The sequence below is a fragment of the Somniosus microcephalus genome, unplaced genomic scaffold, assembly GCF_052327205.1.
Source record: "Somniosus microcephalus isolate GS21.2 unplaced genomic scaffold, FLI_Smic_1.0 unresolved_chr3, whole genome shotgun sequence".
NCBI lineage: Eukaryota > Metazoa > Chordata > Chondrichthyes > Squaliformes > Somniosidae > Somniosus > Somniosus microcephalus.
Genome location: NW_028225181.1, coordinates 29,715,187 through 29,729,706, shown reverse-complemented (window position 1 = coordinate 29,729,706; position 14,520 = coordinate 29,715,187). Strand labels below are relative to the sequence as shown.

Below are 14,520 nucleotides of genomic sequence, written 5' to 3'. Positions count from 1 at the left end.
CTGAGGCCAGTCTCAGAGATCGTAGTCCTCGTTTCCGAAGAAACCTAGAGAACGGACTCTGAGTATGTTGCGGCCAAAGGATGTTTTCTTCAGGTTTATTTTGTATCTGTAGTGGTACATTTGTACCAAGCGGGGAGTGTGCTGCCTCTCCCTCTAACTTAAACTTACTTATATATGTATAACCTGCCTGTTGGGGCCGTTGCCCCTTTAACTTACCTTTTAGGGCCATTGCCCCTTTAAGACGCGCCTTAGCGTGCTGACGTCACGTACGATGTAGCGTGCTGACGTCACGGCACGCATAACGTGACGTGCGTGAGGCGGCTGCCGGCCCGACTCGGCCTTCCAGAAAGGCCGCCAGCACAGCCAGACCTAGCATCTTCGGCCGCATCTACCAGCCGCCGGGAGCGACGCGATCTTCCGCTCCCGCGGCAAGCATCGGCTCAGCCTGGCCTCCAGCTCCCGCTCCCGACTTTGGCCCCAACTGCCAGCGACGCAAGGACCGGCAAACGTGATGACGTCACAACCCCTAGCGTGATGAGGTCATCACGCTCCCCACGGGACTGCGAGCTCATTCCTCGTGGAGCCTCCGCCGGAGCAAGTACTGCGCCACGGTGCTCCTCAGTTGTATTGTCCCCATGCTTGAGTCTTGGAAATTGTTTGTCTGTAAGTATTTTAGAATGCTATAGATGATTAGCGTACACTGTATGTTGTAGATAATGTTTAGTTGTAACTTTTCTCTGTCTAGCTGATTAACTAGTAGCTGTATTTTGATACACTATGTACAGGGCTAATTTAAAGAGAATGCCTCCCAGTTTACTAAATGTACTGTGTTGCTCAGGCGTACCTAAATTTGTGTATACATATCAGTTATGCACTTGTATACTAATGTGTGCTTCCATTTCTGTGTTGTATTTCAGTTTTACAATAATAAGAATCTTTCAGTAAAGTTTTCCAAGAAAAGTCAAGCCTTGTGATTTTTATGGGAAGATATCAAGTTGTTTGCTATCTGTCTAGCTCTGCATAGGATCGCATTGTGAGGGCCGAATAGGTAGTGTCAAAGGAGCTCTATGCTGCATTGAACACATGTCGTGTCTGAGTTGGTAATGTTGAATTAACAAATTAGAGGGAGGTTTACTCTGTACCTAACACGTGCTGTACGTGCCCTGGGAGTGTTTGTTCGGAAAGTGTAGAGGGAGCTTTAATCTGTATCTCACCCGTACTGTACCTTCCCTGGGAGGGTTTGATGGGACAGTGTAGAGGGATCTTTACATAGTATCTAACCCTTGATGTACATGCCCTGGGAGTGTTTGTTGGGACAGTGTAGATGGAGCTTTACGCTGTAGCTAAACTGTGCTGTACATGCCCTGGGAGTGTTTGATGGGCAGTGTAGAGGGAGCTTTACTCTTTATCTTACCTGTGCTGCACCTATCCTGGAGTGTTTGATGGGACAGTGTAGTAGGAGCTTTACTCTGTATCAAACCCGTACTGTACCTGCCCTGGGAGGGTTTGATGGGAAAGTGTAGAGGGAGCTTTACACTGTATCTAAACCATGCTGTACCTGCCCTGGGTGTGTTTGATGGGACAGTGTAGACGGAGCTTTACTCTGTATCTAACCCGTGCTGCACCTGCCCTGGGAGAGTTTGATGGGCAGTGTAGAGGGAATTTTACTCTTCATCTAACCCGTGCAGTACCTGTCCTGAGATTGTTTGATGGGGCAGTGTAGATGGAGCATTACTCTATATATAAACTGTGATAAAGCGGCTGTGGCTTTTTTTGATGGGGCACTGCAGAGGGAGCTTTCCTCTGCATCTACCTGCATCCACCATCACTACATCATCCGTCCCCATACCTTCCTAACAAGCAGTCACACCGTCCAGTCCCTGACCACTTGACTTCCTCCTGGATCAATGTATAAAGATAACTCTCCAACTCCCTGATGCATGGCAATAGCTACCACAGGGAGAGAGAGAGAGAGAGAGACATAAAGAGAGACAGAGTGATAGTGATAGAGAGAGAGAGAAAGGCAGAGCGACCGAGAGTTAGAGGGAGAGAGATATCCTGCCAGTGAGAGCTACAGAGACGGAGAGAGAGAAAAACAGAGAGAGACAGGCAGAGTAAACATACAGTGACAGAGAGAGGGGGGAGACATAGATGGAGAGATGTACAAAGTGAGACACAGACTGATTTAAAAGGGCAGAGAGAGAGACAGAGACAGAGATAGAAGGGGACATAAACACTGAAACATAGAGCCAGAGGGAGAAACACAGTGTGAGAGAGGGACAACGAGATAGAGAGCTACGTAATGTGAGATAGACACAGATAGAGACAGAGGGGAAGAAAGATTGCGGGACAGCGAGAGAGAGAACCTGACAAAGAGAGAGAGACAGCATGAGAGACAGAGAGAGCAAGGGTGGGGAATAAAAGAGAGACAAGGGGAAATAAACATCGGAAGAGACGGAGATTCAGAGCGAGAGGCGGACATATATAGAGATGGACAGAAACAGAGAGAGAGTAAGACATGAGTGTAAGAGAGACATTGTGGAGGGATGCGAGAAACAGAGAGAGAAAGAAGGAGTGACAGATTGAGGGTGAGAGGCAGATAGTAAGAGAGGGAGAGAGAAAAACAGAGAGAAATGGGAGATAGAGTTGTAGGCAGAGAATAGTAAAGGGTGAGAGAGTGAGCAAGAAGGAGATAGAGAGAGACACGGCACAATCATATGCGGAGACACATAGGAAGAGAGGGAGATACAGAGCGAGCTAGAGAATCAGAGGAGAAGCGGGGAAGGAACACACAGTGGGAGGGAAAGACTGGAAGGGGCAGATGGGGCAGAAGCAGACGGGGAGGTGGCTGGAGATGCATATTGTGAGTGAAGAACAGAGACAGACATAGAAAGCCTGGGAGCGAGAGAGGTAGATATACTGTTGGAGGGAGGCGGAACTAGAGATGGGGGGACATACAAGATGGAGTGAAACAGGGATAGTGAGAGAGGCAGAGACCGAGACAAGAGGCAACCTGAGAGGGTGAGACTGAGACAGTGACAGTCATATAATCAGAGATTATGGACAGAGAAAGAGACTGACAGAGAGGGAGAGAGAGACAGAGACAGATAGTCAGAGAGACAGATTGTCAGAAACAGAGAGAGCGAGGTAACCATACATGGAGAGATTGTGTTAGACAGCGACAGAGAGAGAGACAGAGAGAGAGACAGAGAGAGAGACAGAGAGAGAGACAGAGAGAGAGACAGAGAGAGAGACAGACAGGGAGACAGAGAGTGCGAGAGGCAGACAGAATGAGAGACAATTATCTTAAATCTGTCTCTTTTGGTTACCAACACTTCTACCACTGGAAACAGATTCTCATTACTTAGTCTATCCAAACCCGTGAACACCTCTTTTACATGTCCCCTTAACCATCTCTGCTCGAAGGGGATAAATCTCAGCTTCTCCCATCTCACCATACAACTGAAACGTCCCATTTCTGGTACCTTTCAAGTAAATCATTTCTGCGCCTTCTCCAAGGCCTTGACAACCTACATAATGTGTGGTGCCCAGAATTAGAGACAATACTCCAGCTCAGGCCTAACCGGTCATTTATTAAGGTTTAGTGTAACTCCCTTGCTTTTGTACTCGATGTCTCTATTTATAAACCCAAAGCTCCTGTAAGTGTTTTTAACAATCTTAGCTACTTGTTCTGCCACCTTCAAAGATTTGCACACATAAACTCCCAGGCCACTCTGCACCTGCACTCCATTTAAAATTGTACCGTTTATTTTATATTGCCTCTCCTCAGTTTCCTCCCAAAGTGTATCACTTCACACTTCACTGAGTTAAATTTTATCTGCCATGAGTCTGCCCATTTCAGCAGTCTGTCGATATGCTCTTGAAGTCTGCTACTATCCTCTCTGTTTACTGCCTTTCTGAGTTCTGCCTCATCTCCAAACTTTGAAAATATACCGTTAGATTTGAGTCCAGGCCATTATTGTCTATCAAAAAGAGCACTGGCCCTAATATCGACTCCTGCGACCCCTGGGGGACACCACTGTATACTTCACTTCTGTCTGAAAAACAACCGTTCATCTTTACGCTCTGTTATCTGTCCCACAGCCAATGTCGTATCCATGCAACCACTGCCCCTTTAATCCCATGTGTTTCCATTTCCCTATCAAGTCTATTAAATGCCACTTAATCAAACACCTTTAGAAAGTCCATATACAAAACATCAACCCCACTACCCTCATCAAACCTCCCCGATCCTTCATCAGAAACTTACTAAATTTTGTCAGACACAATTAGACTTTAAAACAATCTGTGCTGGTTGTCATTTATTCATCCATGTTTTTTCCAAATGACAGATAATTTTGTCCTGGAATGTGGCCTCTCGAAGTTATCCCACCACTGAGGTTATGCAGATTGGCCTGCAGTTACAGGGTTTAACCCTCTCTCCGTTTTTAAACAGGGTTTTAAATTTGTAACCCCGCAGTCCTCTGGCCGCAATTCCATATCCAAAGAGGATTGAAATATTCTGGCCAGCGCCTGCGCTATTTACACTATTCCTTCCCCAAGCAACCCTCATACATCCCATCCGGACCGGGCAAATGTTCTACTTTACTGTGGTACAAAAAGTGTTGGCTTGAAAGGGGTTAACTGAAGCTGTTTGTTCAGTGACTTTAATTAATGTCTGTCTCCACGGGTTAACTGAATCTGATTGTTTAGTGACTGTAATTAAGGTCAGTCTCCATGTACCCTAATTGTATCAGTGCAAGGTTTCCCTCTTCTATTAAAAAGGGTCTCATTTCAACGTGTTATCCCAATTTGTCATTGAGAGCCTCACCTCCGGCACTAACAGGGATCAGCGCGCTGCTCAACAGAGCGGCAGTCAGAATCTGAGAACAGTAGATTAGAATGTTACAACAATGTGTTGGAGTCTGAGAACAGTAGATTGGAATGTCACAACAATGGACAAGAGTTTCATTTCGGATATTGACATTCTTTCAGAATATTATGATAGAATGTTTTTAGAGGATCGGTTCTATTTCGCACTTGTGATTATTCAATACATTTAATATCCACTCCTCGCTGCTGTTGGTGTTCCTGGTAAGTCTCTTTATCCAGATATTACTTCTATAAATCATGTTAAACTGAGTTACTGTTCTTTTCATTTACTCTTCCCTCCTCGCTGCTGTTGTTGTTCCTGGTTAGTCTCTGTATCCAACTATTAAGTCTCCAAACCTTTGCTAACTTTATTACTGTTCTTGGAATTTACTCTTCCTCTTTGCTGCTGCTGGTGTCACTGTTATATCTCTATATCCAGCAATTACATCTGTAATCCTCGGAATCACCAGGCCTGCCTACCACCAGCTCCACAATATTGCCCATCTCCACCCCGCCTCAGCCCTTCCGCTGCATAAACCCTCATCCATGCCTTTGTTAAATCCAGATTGACTGTTACAATGCGCTCCTGACCGGCCTCCCAGTTACAAGCCGACAGAACCTAGAGGTCATCCAAAACTCTGCTGCCCATATCCTAATACACTTCATGTCCTGATCACCCATCACCCCTGTGATCACTGACCAACATTTGCTCCCGATCCGGCAACATCTCTATCTTAATATTCTCCTCCTTATGTACAAATTCCACCATGGCCTCACCCCTCCAATTATTTCCATCCGCTGCTGTTCTCCCATATTCCTGCAAATTGTTCCCCTTCAAGTATTTATCCAATTCCCCTTTTAAAGTTAATTTCATTCCCACTGTGCCACTCCCAGTCTTTCTGTCTCTCTTTTTATTCCTCTCTTTCTCATTTTATCGCTCCCTCTCACTCTTCTCTCTCTGTCTCTTGCTCATAGAATCTGAGAATGGTACAGCACAGAAAGAGACCATTAGGCCCATCATGTCCGTGCCATCTCTTTGAAAGAGCTATATAATTTTTCCAACTCTTTAGCCAGTGCCCTGTAAGAAAATGTTCACTTCATCGAATTATTTCATTCCCTTTCTAAAGTTACTATTGTATCTGCTTCCACCACGTTCTCAGTCAGTGCATTCCAGATCACAACAACTCACTGCGTAAAGAAAATTCTCCTCATCTCTCCTCTGATTCTTTTGGCAATTACCTGTAATCTGTTTCCTCTGGTTACCCACAATTCTGCCTCTGGAAACAGACTTACTAAATCTATCAAAACCCATCATGATGTTCAGTATCTATATTGAATGTCCCCTTATGGAAAATGACAAAGATAGAATAAGTGTAAATATTTCCACTTGGGGAAAGGCCAATGTTAATAAACTGAGATGTGATTTAGCAAAAGTCGACTGAAAATAGCTTCTTGAAAGGAAAGCAGTTTCTTGAAGGAAAACCGATGCTTCACAGTGGGGGGCATTCAAGGAGGAAATAGTGAGGGGCCAGAGCAAATAAGTTCTCCCCCAAAAAATGGATGGAACTCCCAAATCTAGAACCCCCCTGGATATCAATGTGCATACAGGTTAGGATAAGGAAAAAAGGGAAGCTTTTGGCATTAAAAGGGAAATTAAAGAGGCGTGCAATAAGGGCACAGCAGTCATCATGGGTGACTTTAATCTACATGTAGATTGGGCTAACCAAATTAGTAACAATACTGTGGAGGAGGAATTCCTGGAGTGTTTATGGGATTGTTTCCTGGACCAATATGTCGAGGAACCAATCAGAGATCAGGCCATCTTAGACTGGGTATTAAGTAACGAGAAAGGATTAATTAGCAATCTTGTTGTACGAGGCCCCTTGGGTCGGAGCGATCATAATATGATCGAATTCTTCATTAAGATGGAGAATGAAGTAGTTGCCTCAGAAACTAGGGTCCTCAATTTAAATAAAGGAAACTACGATGGTCTGAGGAGCGAGTTGGGTAGGATTGATTGGGGAATGGCACTCAAAGGGTTGACGGTGGATAGGCAATGGCAAACATTCAAAGACCGAATGGATGAACTACAGAAGTTGTTCATCCCAGTTTGGCATAAAAATAAAACAAAAAATGTGACTCAACGGTGGCTAACAAGGGAAATTAGGGATAGCATAAGATCCAAGGAGAGGACATACAAATTGGCCACAAAAATCAATAATCCTGAGGATTGGGAGCAGTTTAGGATTCAGCAAAGGAGGACAAAGGGATTAATTAAGAAAGGTGAAATAGAATATGAGAGTAAGCTTGCGGGGAACATAAAAACTGACTGTAAAAGCTTTTATAGATATGTAAAGAGGAAATGATTGGTGAAGTCAAGCGTAGGTCCCTTGCAGACAGAATCGGGGGAATTTATAATGGGGAGCAAAGAAATGGCTGACCAACTAAATACATATTTTGGTTCTGTCTTCACAAAGGAGGACATAAATAACCTCCCAGAAATACCGCAGAACATAGGGTCTGATGAAATGGTGGCACTGAAAGAAATCAGCATTAGTAGGGAAATGTTGTTAGGAAAATTGATGGGACTGAATGCCGATAATTCCCCAGGGCCTGATAATCTACATCCCAGGGTACTTAAGGAAGTGGACCTAGAAATAGTCGATGCATTGCTGGTCATCTTCCAGAACTCGATAGATTCTGGAACAGTACCCATGGATTGGAGGGTAGCTAATGTTACCCCACTATTCAATAAAGTAGCAGAGAAAAAGTGGGGAATTATGGACCAGTAAGCCTGACATCGGTAGTGGGGAAAATGCTAGAGTCCATTCTAAATGATGTAATAGCAGAGCACTTGGAAAGCAGTGACAGGATCGGACAAATTCAACATGGATTTACAAAAGGTAAATCATGCTTGACTAATCTACTGGAATTTTTTGAGCATGTAACTGCTAAATTAGATAAGGGAGAACCAGTGGATGTGGTGTATTTGGACCTTCAGAAGGCTTTCGATAAGGTTAACGGTTAGCGTGCAAAATTAAGGCACATGGGATTGGTGGCAAGGTATTGACTTGGATAGAGAACTGGTTGGCGGACAGAAAGCAAAGAGTTGGAATAAACGGGTCGTTTTCCGAGTGGCAGGCAGTGACTAGTGGGGTACCGCAAGGATCGGTCCCAGGACCCCAGCTGTTCACAATATATATTAATGATCTGGGCGAGGGAATTGGATGTAATATCACCAAATTTGCAGACGACACAAAGCTGGGTGGGAGGGTATGCTGTGAGGAGGATGTCACGAAACTCCAGTACGATTTGGACAGGTTGGGTGATTGGGCAGAAACATGGCTAATGTACTATAATGTGGATAAATGTGAGGTTATCCACTTTGGTGGCAAAAACAGGTAGGCAGATTATTATTTGAATGGCAATAGATTGGGAGAAGGGGAAGTGCAAAGAGACCTGGGTGTTCTTGTGCACCAGTCGCTGAAGGAAAGCATGCAGGTGCAGCAGGCGGTTAAGAAGGCAAATGGTATGCTGGCATTCGTAGCAAGAGGGTTCGAGTACAAGAACAAGGATGTCTTGCTGCAGTTGTACAGGGCCTTGGTAAGACTGCACCTTGAGTACTGTGTGCAGTTTTGGTCACCTTACCTGAGGAAGGACGTTCTTGCCATGGAGGGAGTGCAGCGAATATTCACCAGGCTGATACCTGGGATGGCAGAAATGACGTACAGGGAGAGATTGTGTCAATTGGGCTTGTACTCACTGGAGTTCAGAAGACTGAGAAGGGAACTCATCGAAACCTATAAAATTCTGTCAGGTCTGGACAGACTAGATGCAGAAATTATGATTCTGATGGACAGGGAGTCCAGAACCAGGGGTCATAGTCTAAGGATAAGGGCTAAGCCATTTAGGACTGAAATGAGGAGGAATTTCTTCACCCAGAGAGTGGTGAACCTGTGGAATTCTCTGCCACAGAGGGCGGTGGAGGCCAGTTCATTAAATATATTCAAAAAAGAGTTGGATATATTTCTTGAGGCTAAAGGGATCAAGGGATATGGGGAGAAGGCAGGGACAGGGTACGGAATTTGAATGATCAGCCATGATCTCATTGAATGGCGAAGCAGGCTCGTCGGGCCGAATGGCCTACTCCTGCTCCTATCTTCTATGTTTCTATACCTAGTGCTAAATACTACAGAAACCCTAGAGAAGTATAGAAGGTGCAGGGGTGAAATTAAAAACTAAATTAGGGAAGCAAAGAAAGCGTATCAATAATATTGGCAGGTAAAATCAAGGAAAACCCAACGATGTTTTATAAATACATAAAGAGCAAGAAGATAACTAAGGAAAGTATAGAGCTTATTAGAGACCAGGATGTTAATCTGCGTGAAGGCAGAATACGTCGGTATGGAAAGGCTTCTCCGTAACTCAGTGAAGTAACTTCTGTGTCAAGGAATTAGTCTCATTAATCTTGCACCATCAACAACACGTGGATCCAAAATCCATGGTCTATGCTTAAAAAAAGCTCTATTCTGGCTCTTCTTGATCACATAGCAAAATAGAAGAATAGACGATAGAAGCAGGAGTAGGCCATTCGGCCCCTCGAGCCTGTTCCGAAATTTAACGAGATCATGGCTGATCATCCAATTTCAGTACCCTGTCCCTGCTTTCTCCCCATATTCCTTGATATCTTTAGCCTTAAGAAATATACCTAACTGCTTCTTGAATATATTTAATGAATTGGCCTCAACTGCCTTCTGTGCTAGAGAATTCCACAGGTTCACCACTCTCTGGGTGAAGAAATTCCTCCTCATCTCAGTCCTAAATGGCTTACCCCTTATCTTTAGACTGTGACCCCTGGTTCTGGATTCCCCCACAATCGGAAACATCCTTTCTCCTTCTAGTCTGTGGAGTCCTCTTAGAATGTTATAAGTTTCAATGAGATCCCCTCTCATTCTTCAAAACTCCAGCGAGTATAAGACGAATCGACCCAATCTCTAATCATACGTCATTCCTGCCATCCCAGTTATCAGTCTGGCGAATCTTCGCTGCACTCCCTCCATGCAGGAACATCCTTCCTCAGATAAGGCGACCAAAACTGCACACAATACTCAATATGCGGTCTCACCAAGGCCCTGTACAACTGCAGCAAGACATTCTTGTTCCTGTACTCGAATCCTCTCGCAACGAAGGCCAACATACTATTTGCCTTCTTAACCACCTGCTGCACCTGCATGCATACCTCCAGCGACTCTTGCACAAGGACACCCAGGTCTCTTTGCACATCCCCCTTCTCCCAATCTATTGCCGTTCACATAATAAACTGCCTTCCTGTTTTTGCCACCAAAGTGGATAACCTTGCATTTATCCATATTATACTGCCTCTGCCATGCATCTGCCCAATCACCAAACCTGTACAAATCATACTGGAGTTTCTCAGCATGCTCCTCACAGCACACACCCCCACCTAGCTTTGTGTTGTCTGCAAAATTGGAGTGATTACACCTAGTTCCATCGTCTAGATCATTAATATATATTGTGAATAACTGGGTTCCTAGCACCAATCCCTGCGGTACACCACTAGTCATTGCCTGCCACTGGGAAAACAACCCTTTGCTTCCTGTCTGCCATCCAGTTCTCTATCCAAGTCAGCACATTGCCCCCAATCCCTTGTGCTTTAAATTTACACGCTAATCTCTTATGCGGGACCTTATCAAAAGCCTTCTGAAAATCCAACTACCCCACATCCACTGGTTCTCCCTTATCTATTCTACCAGTTACATCCTCAAAAAATCGCAGGAGATTAGTCAAGCACGATTTTCCGTTTGTAAATCCAAGTTGCCTTTGTCTGATCCTGTCACTCTAACATTTTCCTCAGAACGATGTCATGCTTACCGGTCTATAATTCCTCATTTTCTCTCTAGCACCTTTTTGAATAGTGGGGTAACATTAGCTACCCTCCAATCCACGGGAACTGTACCAGAGCCTATAGAATTTTGGAAGATGACCAGCAATGTCTCTATTATTTGTAGGGCCACGTCCTTATTACCCTAGGATGTAGATTATCAGGCCCTGGGGATTTATCGGCCTTCAATCCCGTCAACTTCTCTAACATCATTTCTCTACAATACTGATTTCAGTCAGTTCCTCCATCTCATTAGACATTATATTCACTGACATCTCTGGGAGTTTATTTGTGTCCTCCTTTGTGAAGACAGAACCATAGTATGTATTTAATTGGTCAGGCATTTCTTTGTTCCCCATTATAAATTCGCCTGACTCTGACTGCAAGGGAGCAACGCTTGACTTCACCAATCTTTTTCTCTTCACATACATATATAGAAGATTTTACAGTCAGTTTTTAATTTCCCTGCAATGTAACTGGCATAATCTATTTTCCCCCTCCGAATTAATCCCAATATCCTCCTTTGCTAAATCATAAACTGCTCCCAATCCTCAGGTTTGCTGCTTTTTATGGCCAATTTATATGTTCTCTCCTTGGATCTTATGCTATCCCTAATTTCCGTTGTTAGTCACGGTTGAGTCACCGTTTCAGTTTTATTTTTACGCCAAGCAGGGTTTAGTAATTTCTGTAGTTCATCCTTGCGATCTTTAAATGATTACACAGCCTATCCAATGGCATTCCTTTAAGTAGCAATCCCCAATCCATCCTAGCCAACTCGCGCCTCAAACCACCGTTGTTTCCTTTATTTAAATTCAAGGACCATAGTCTCTGAGTCAAATACTTCACTTTCCATCTTTATGAAGAATTCTATCATATTATGTTCGCTCCGCCCCAAGGGGCCTCGCACAACAAGATTGCTAATTAATCCTTTCTCATTACATATTACCCAGTCAAAGATGGCCTGATCTCTTTTTGGTTCCTCGACATATTGGTTCAGGAAACCATAACGTATACACTCCAGTAATTGCTCCTCCACAGTATTGTTACTAATTTGGTTAATAAGATGGAGAGTGAAGCAGCAACTCTGAGGATTGTGAGCAGTTTAGGATTCAGCAAATGAGAACAAAGGGATTAATTAAGAGGGAAAAATAGAATATGAGAGTAAGCTTGCAGTGAACTGTAAAATCTGCTATAGATATGTGAAGAGAAAATGATTGGTGAAGTCAAGCGTAGGTCCCTTGCAGTCAGAATCAGGGGAATTTATAATGGGGAACAAAGAAATGGCAGAGCAACTAAATACGTACTTTGGTTCTGGCTTCAAAAAGGAGGACACAAATAACCTTCCAGAGATTTCGGGGAACATAAAATCTAATGAGAGGGAGGAATTGAATGAAATCAGTATTTGTAAGGAAATGGCGTTCGGGAAATTGACGGGATTGAAGGCCAATAAATCCCCAGGGCCTGATAATCTACATCCTAGGGTACTTAAGGAAGTGACCATAGAAATATTACATGCATTGCTGGTCATTTTCCAAAATTCTATAGAATCTTGAACAGTTCCCATGGATTGGAGGGTAGCTAATGTAACCCCACTATTTAAAAAATGTGGTAGAGAGAAAATGGGGAATGATAGACCCATAAGCCTGCCATCGGTTGTGCGGCTAATGCTAGAGTCCATTATAAAAGATGTAATAGCAGAGCACTTGGAAAACAGTGACAGGATCGGACAAAGTAAACATGGATTTACAAAAGGTAAATCATGCTTGACCAAACTACTGGGATTTTTTGAGGATATAACTGGTAGAATAGATAAGGGAGAACCAGTGTATGTCATGCATTTGGACTTTCAGAATGCTTTCGGTAAGGTCCCGCATAAGAGATTGGCATGCAAAGTTAAAACACATGGGATTGGGGGTAAGGTACTGACTTGAATAGAAAACTGGTTGGCAGACAGGAAGCAAAGATTTTGAATAAACGGGTCGTTTTCCGAGTGGCTGGCAGTGAATAGTGGGGTACCGCAGGGATCGCTGCTAGGGCCCCAGCTACTCACAATATATATTAATGATCTAGAAGAGGGAGCTAGATGTAATATCTCCAGGTTTGCAGACAACACAAAGCTGGGTGAGCGTGTGTGCTGTGAGCATGATGCAGAGAAACTCCAGTGTGATTTGGACAGGTTGGGTGATTGGGCAGACGCATGGCAGATGCAGTATAATGTGGATAATTGCGAGGTTATCCACTTTCGTGGCAAAAACAAGAAGACAGATTAATTTCTGAACGGCAATAGATTGGGAAAAGGGGAAGTGCAACGAGACCTGGGTGTCCTTGTGCACCAGTCGCTGAATGTAAGCATGCAGGTGCAGCAGGTAGTTAAGAAGGCAAATGGTATGTTGGCCTTCATAGCGAGAGGATTCGAGTACAGGTGCAAGGATTTCTTGTTGCAGTTGTACAGCGCCTTGATGAGACCACACCTTGAGTATTGTGTGCAGTTTTGGTCGCCTTATCTGAGGAAGGATGTTCTTGCCATGGAAGGAATGCAGCAAAGATTCACCAGACTGATACCTGGGATGGCAGGAAAGTCGTATAAAGCGAGATTGGGTCGATCAGTCTTATATTCGCTAGAGTTTAGAAGAATGAGAGGGGATCTCATTCAAACATAAAATATTCTAACAGGACTCGACAGACTAGATGCAGGAAGGATGTTCACGATGGCGGAGGAGTCCAGAACCAGGGGAAACAATCAAAGGATAAGGGTTAAGCCACTTAGGACTGAGATGAGGAAGAATTTCCTCTCCAAGATTGTGGTGATCCTGTGGAATCCTTTACCACAGAAGGCAGTTGAGTCCACCTTATTAAAGATATTCAAGAAGGAGTTAGATATATTTCTTATGGCTAAAGGGTTCAAGGGATATGGGGAGAAAGCAGGCACATGTTGCTGAATTTGGATGATCAGCGGTGATCTCATTAAATGTCGGAACAGGCTCGAGGTGCCAAATGGTCTATTCCTGCCCCTATCTTCTATGTTTCTATGTTTACAATTCACGACAGGATATGACAGCTTTGAAATTGTCTGATCTGTTGGTTGTGGGATTGCTTGGCTCTGTCCAATTTCGTCCCACTGAGCACCATGGTAGATGCACATGATACATCGGAGGGTGGCCTCAGGGTGACGGTGAGACCCTTTCTCCAGAATTATTTTGCATTGGTCAGTCAGTCCTACCAATATCATAATTAACAGATGTGTATGCGATAGGTAGGTTTGTGAGGACGAGGTCAAGCAGGCTATTCTCTCATGTTGTTTCTCCCACCACTTGCCACAAGCCCAGTCCAGCAGCTGTGTCCTTCAGGGCTCGGTTAATGATGGTACTTCCGAGCCACTTCTTGGTGATGGACATTGAAGCTTACCCCTTCCAACCCAGTGTGTAATTTGCGGCCTTTCTGCTCTCGGTGCTCCCATCAGCTGGTGTTCAGCATGAAGATGTGCCAATTCAGCAGCTGAGAGAGGGTGGTAGATGGTAATCGGAAGGAAGTTACTTTGCCCATGTCTGACTGGAAGCCATGAGATTTCAATGGCCCAGTAATTCCTGGCACAACGCGTGAGTAAGAATGGGGTACTCATGCGTGTGCCCGGAGGAATTGCCGGTTTTCAGCATACACAGCGCACGCGCAGAAAACCGGCATTTCCTGTCCTCTGACCCAAGGGTTTCAGAGGCAGAATATGCGCGACTGCACAGGCAGTGTGTGCG

At 44.3% G+C, this 14,520-nt stretch overlaps 1 protein-coding gene across 1 annotated transcript in view; it reads left to right on the top strand.

Annotated features, from left to right (window-relative positions):
• Nucleotides 1-521: 521 nt before the first annotated feature.
• LOC147091338 (putative G protein-coupled receptor 139) overlaps nt 522-14,520 on the top strand; it is a 35,185-nt gene continuing 21,186 nt past the window's right edge. Inside the window, exon 1 of the mRNA XM_085976537.1 lies at nt 522-663. Coding sequence (XP_085832663.1) covers nt 636-663 — 28 coding nt within the window. The 5' untranslated portion in view covers nt 522-635. The remainder of the gene's footprint in view (nt 664-14,520) is intronic.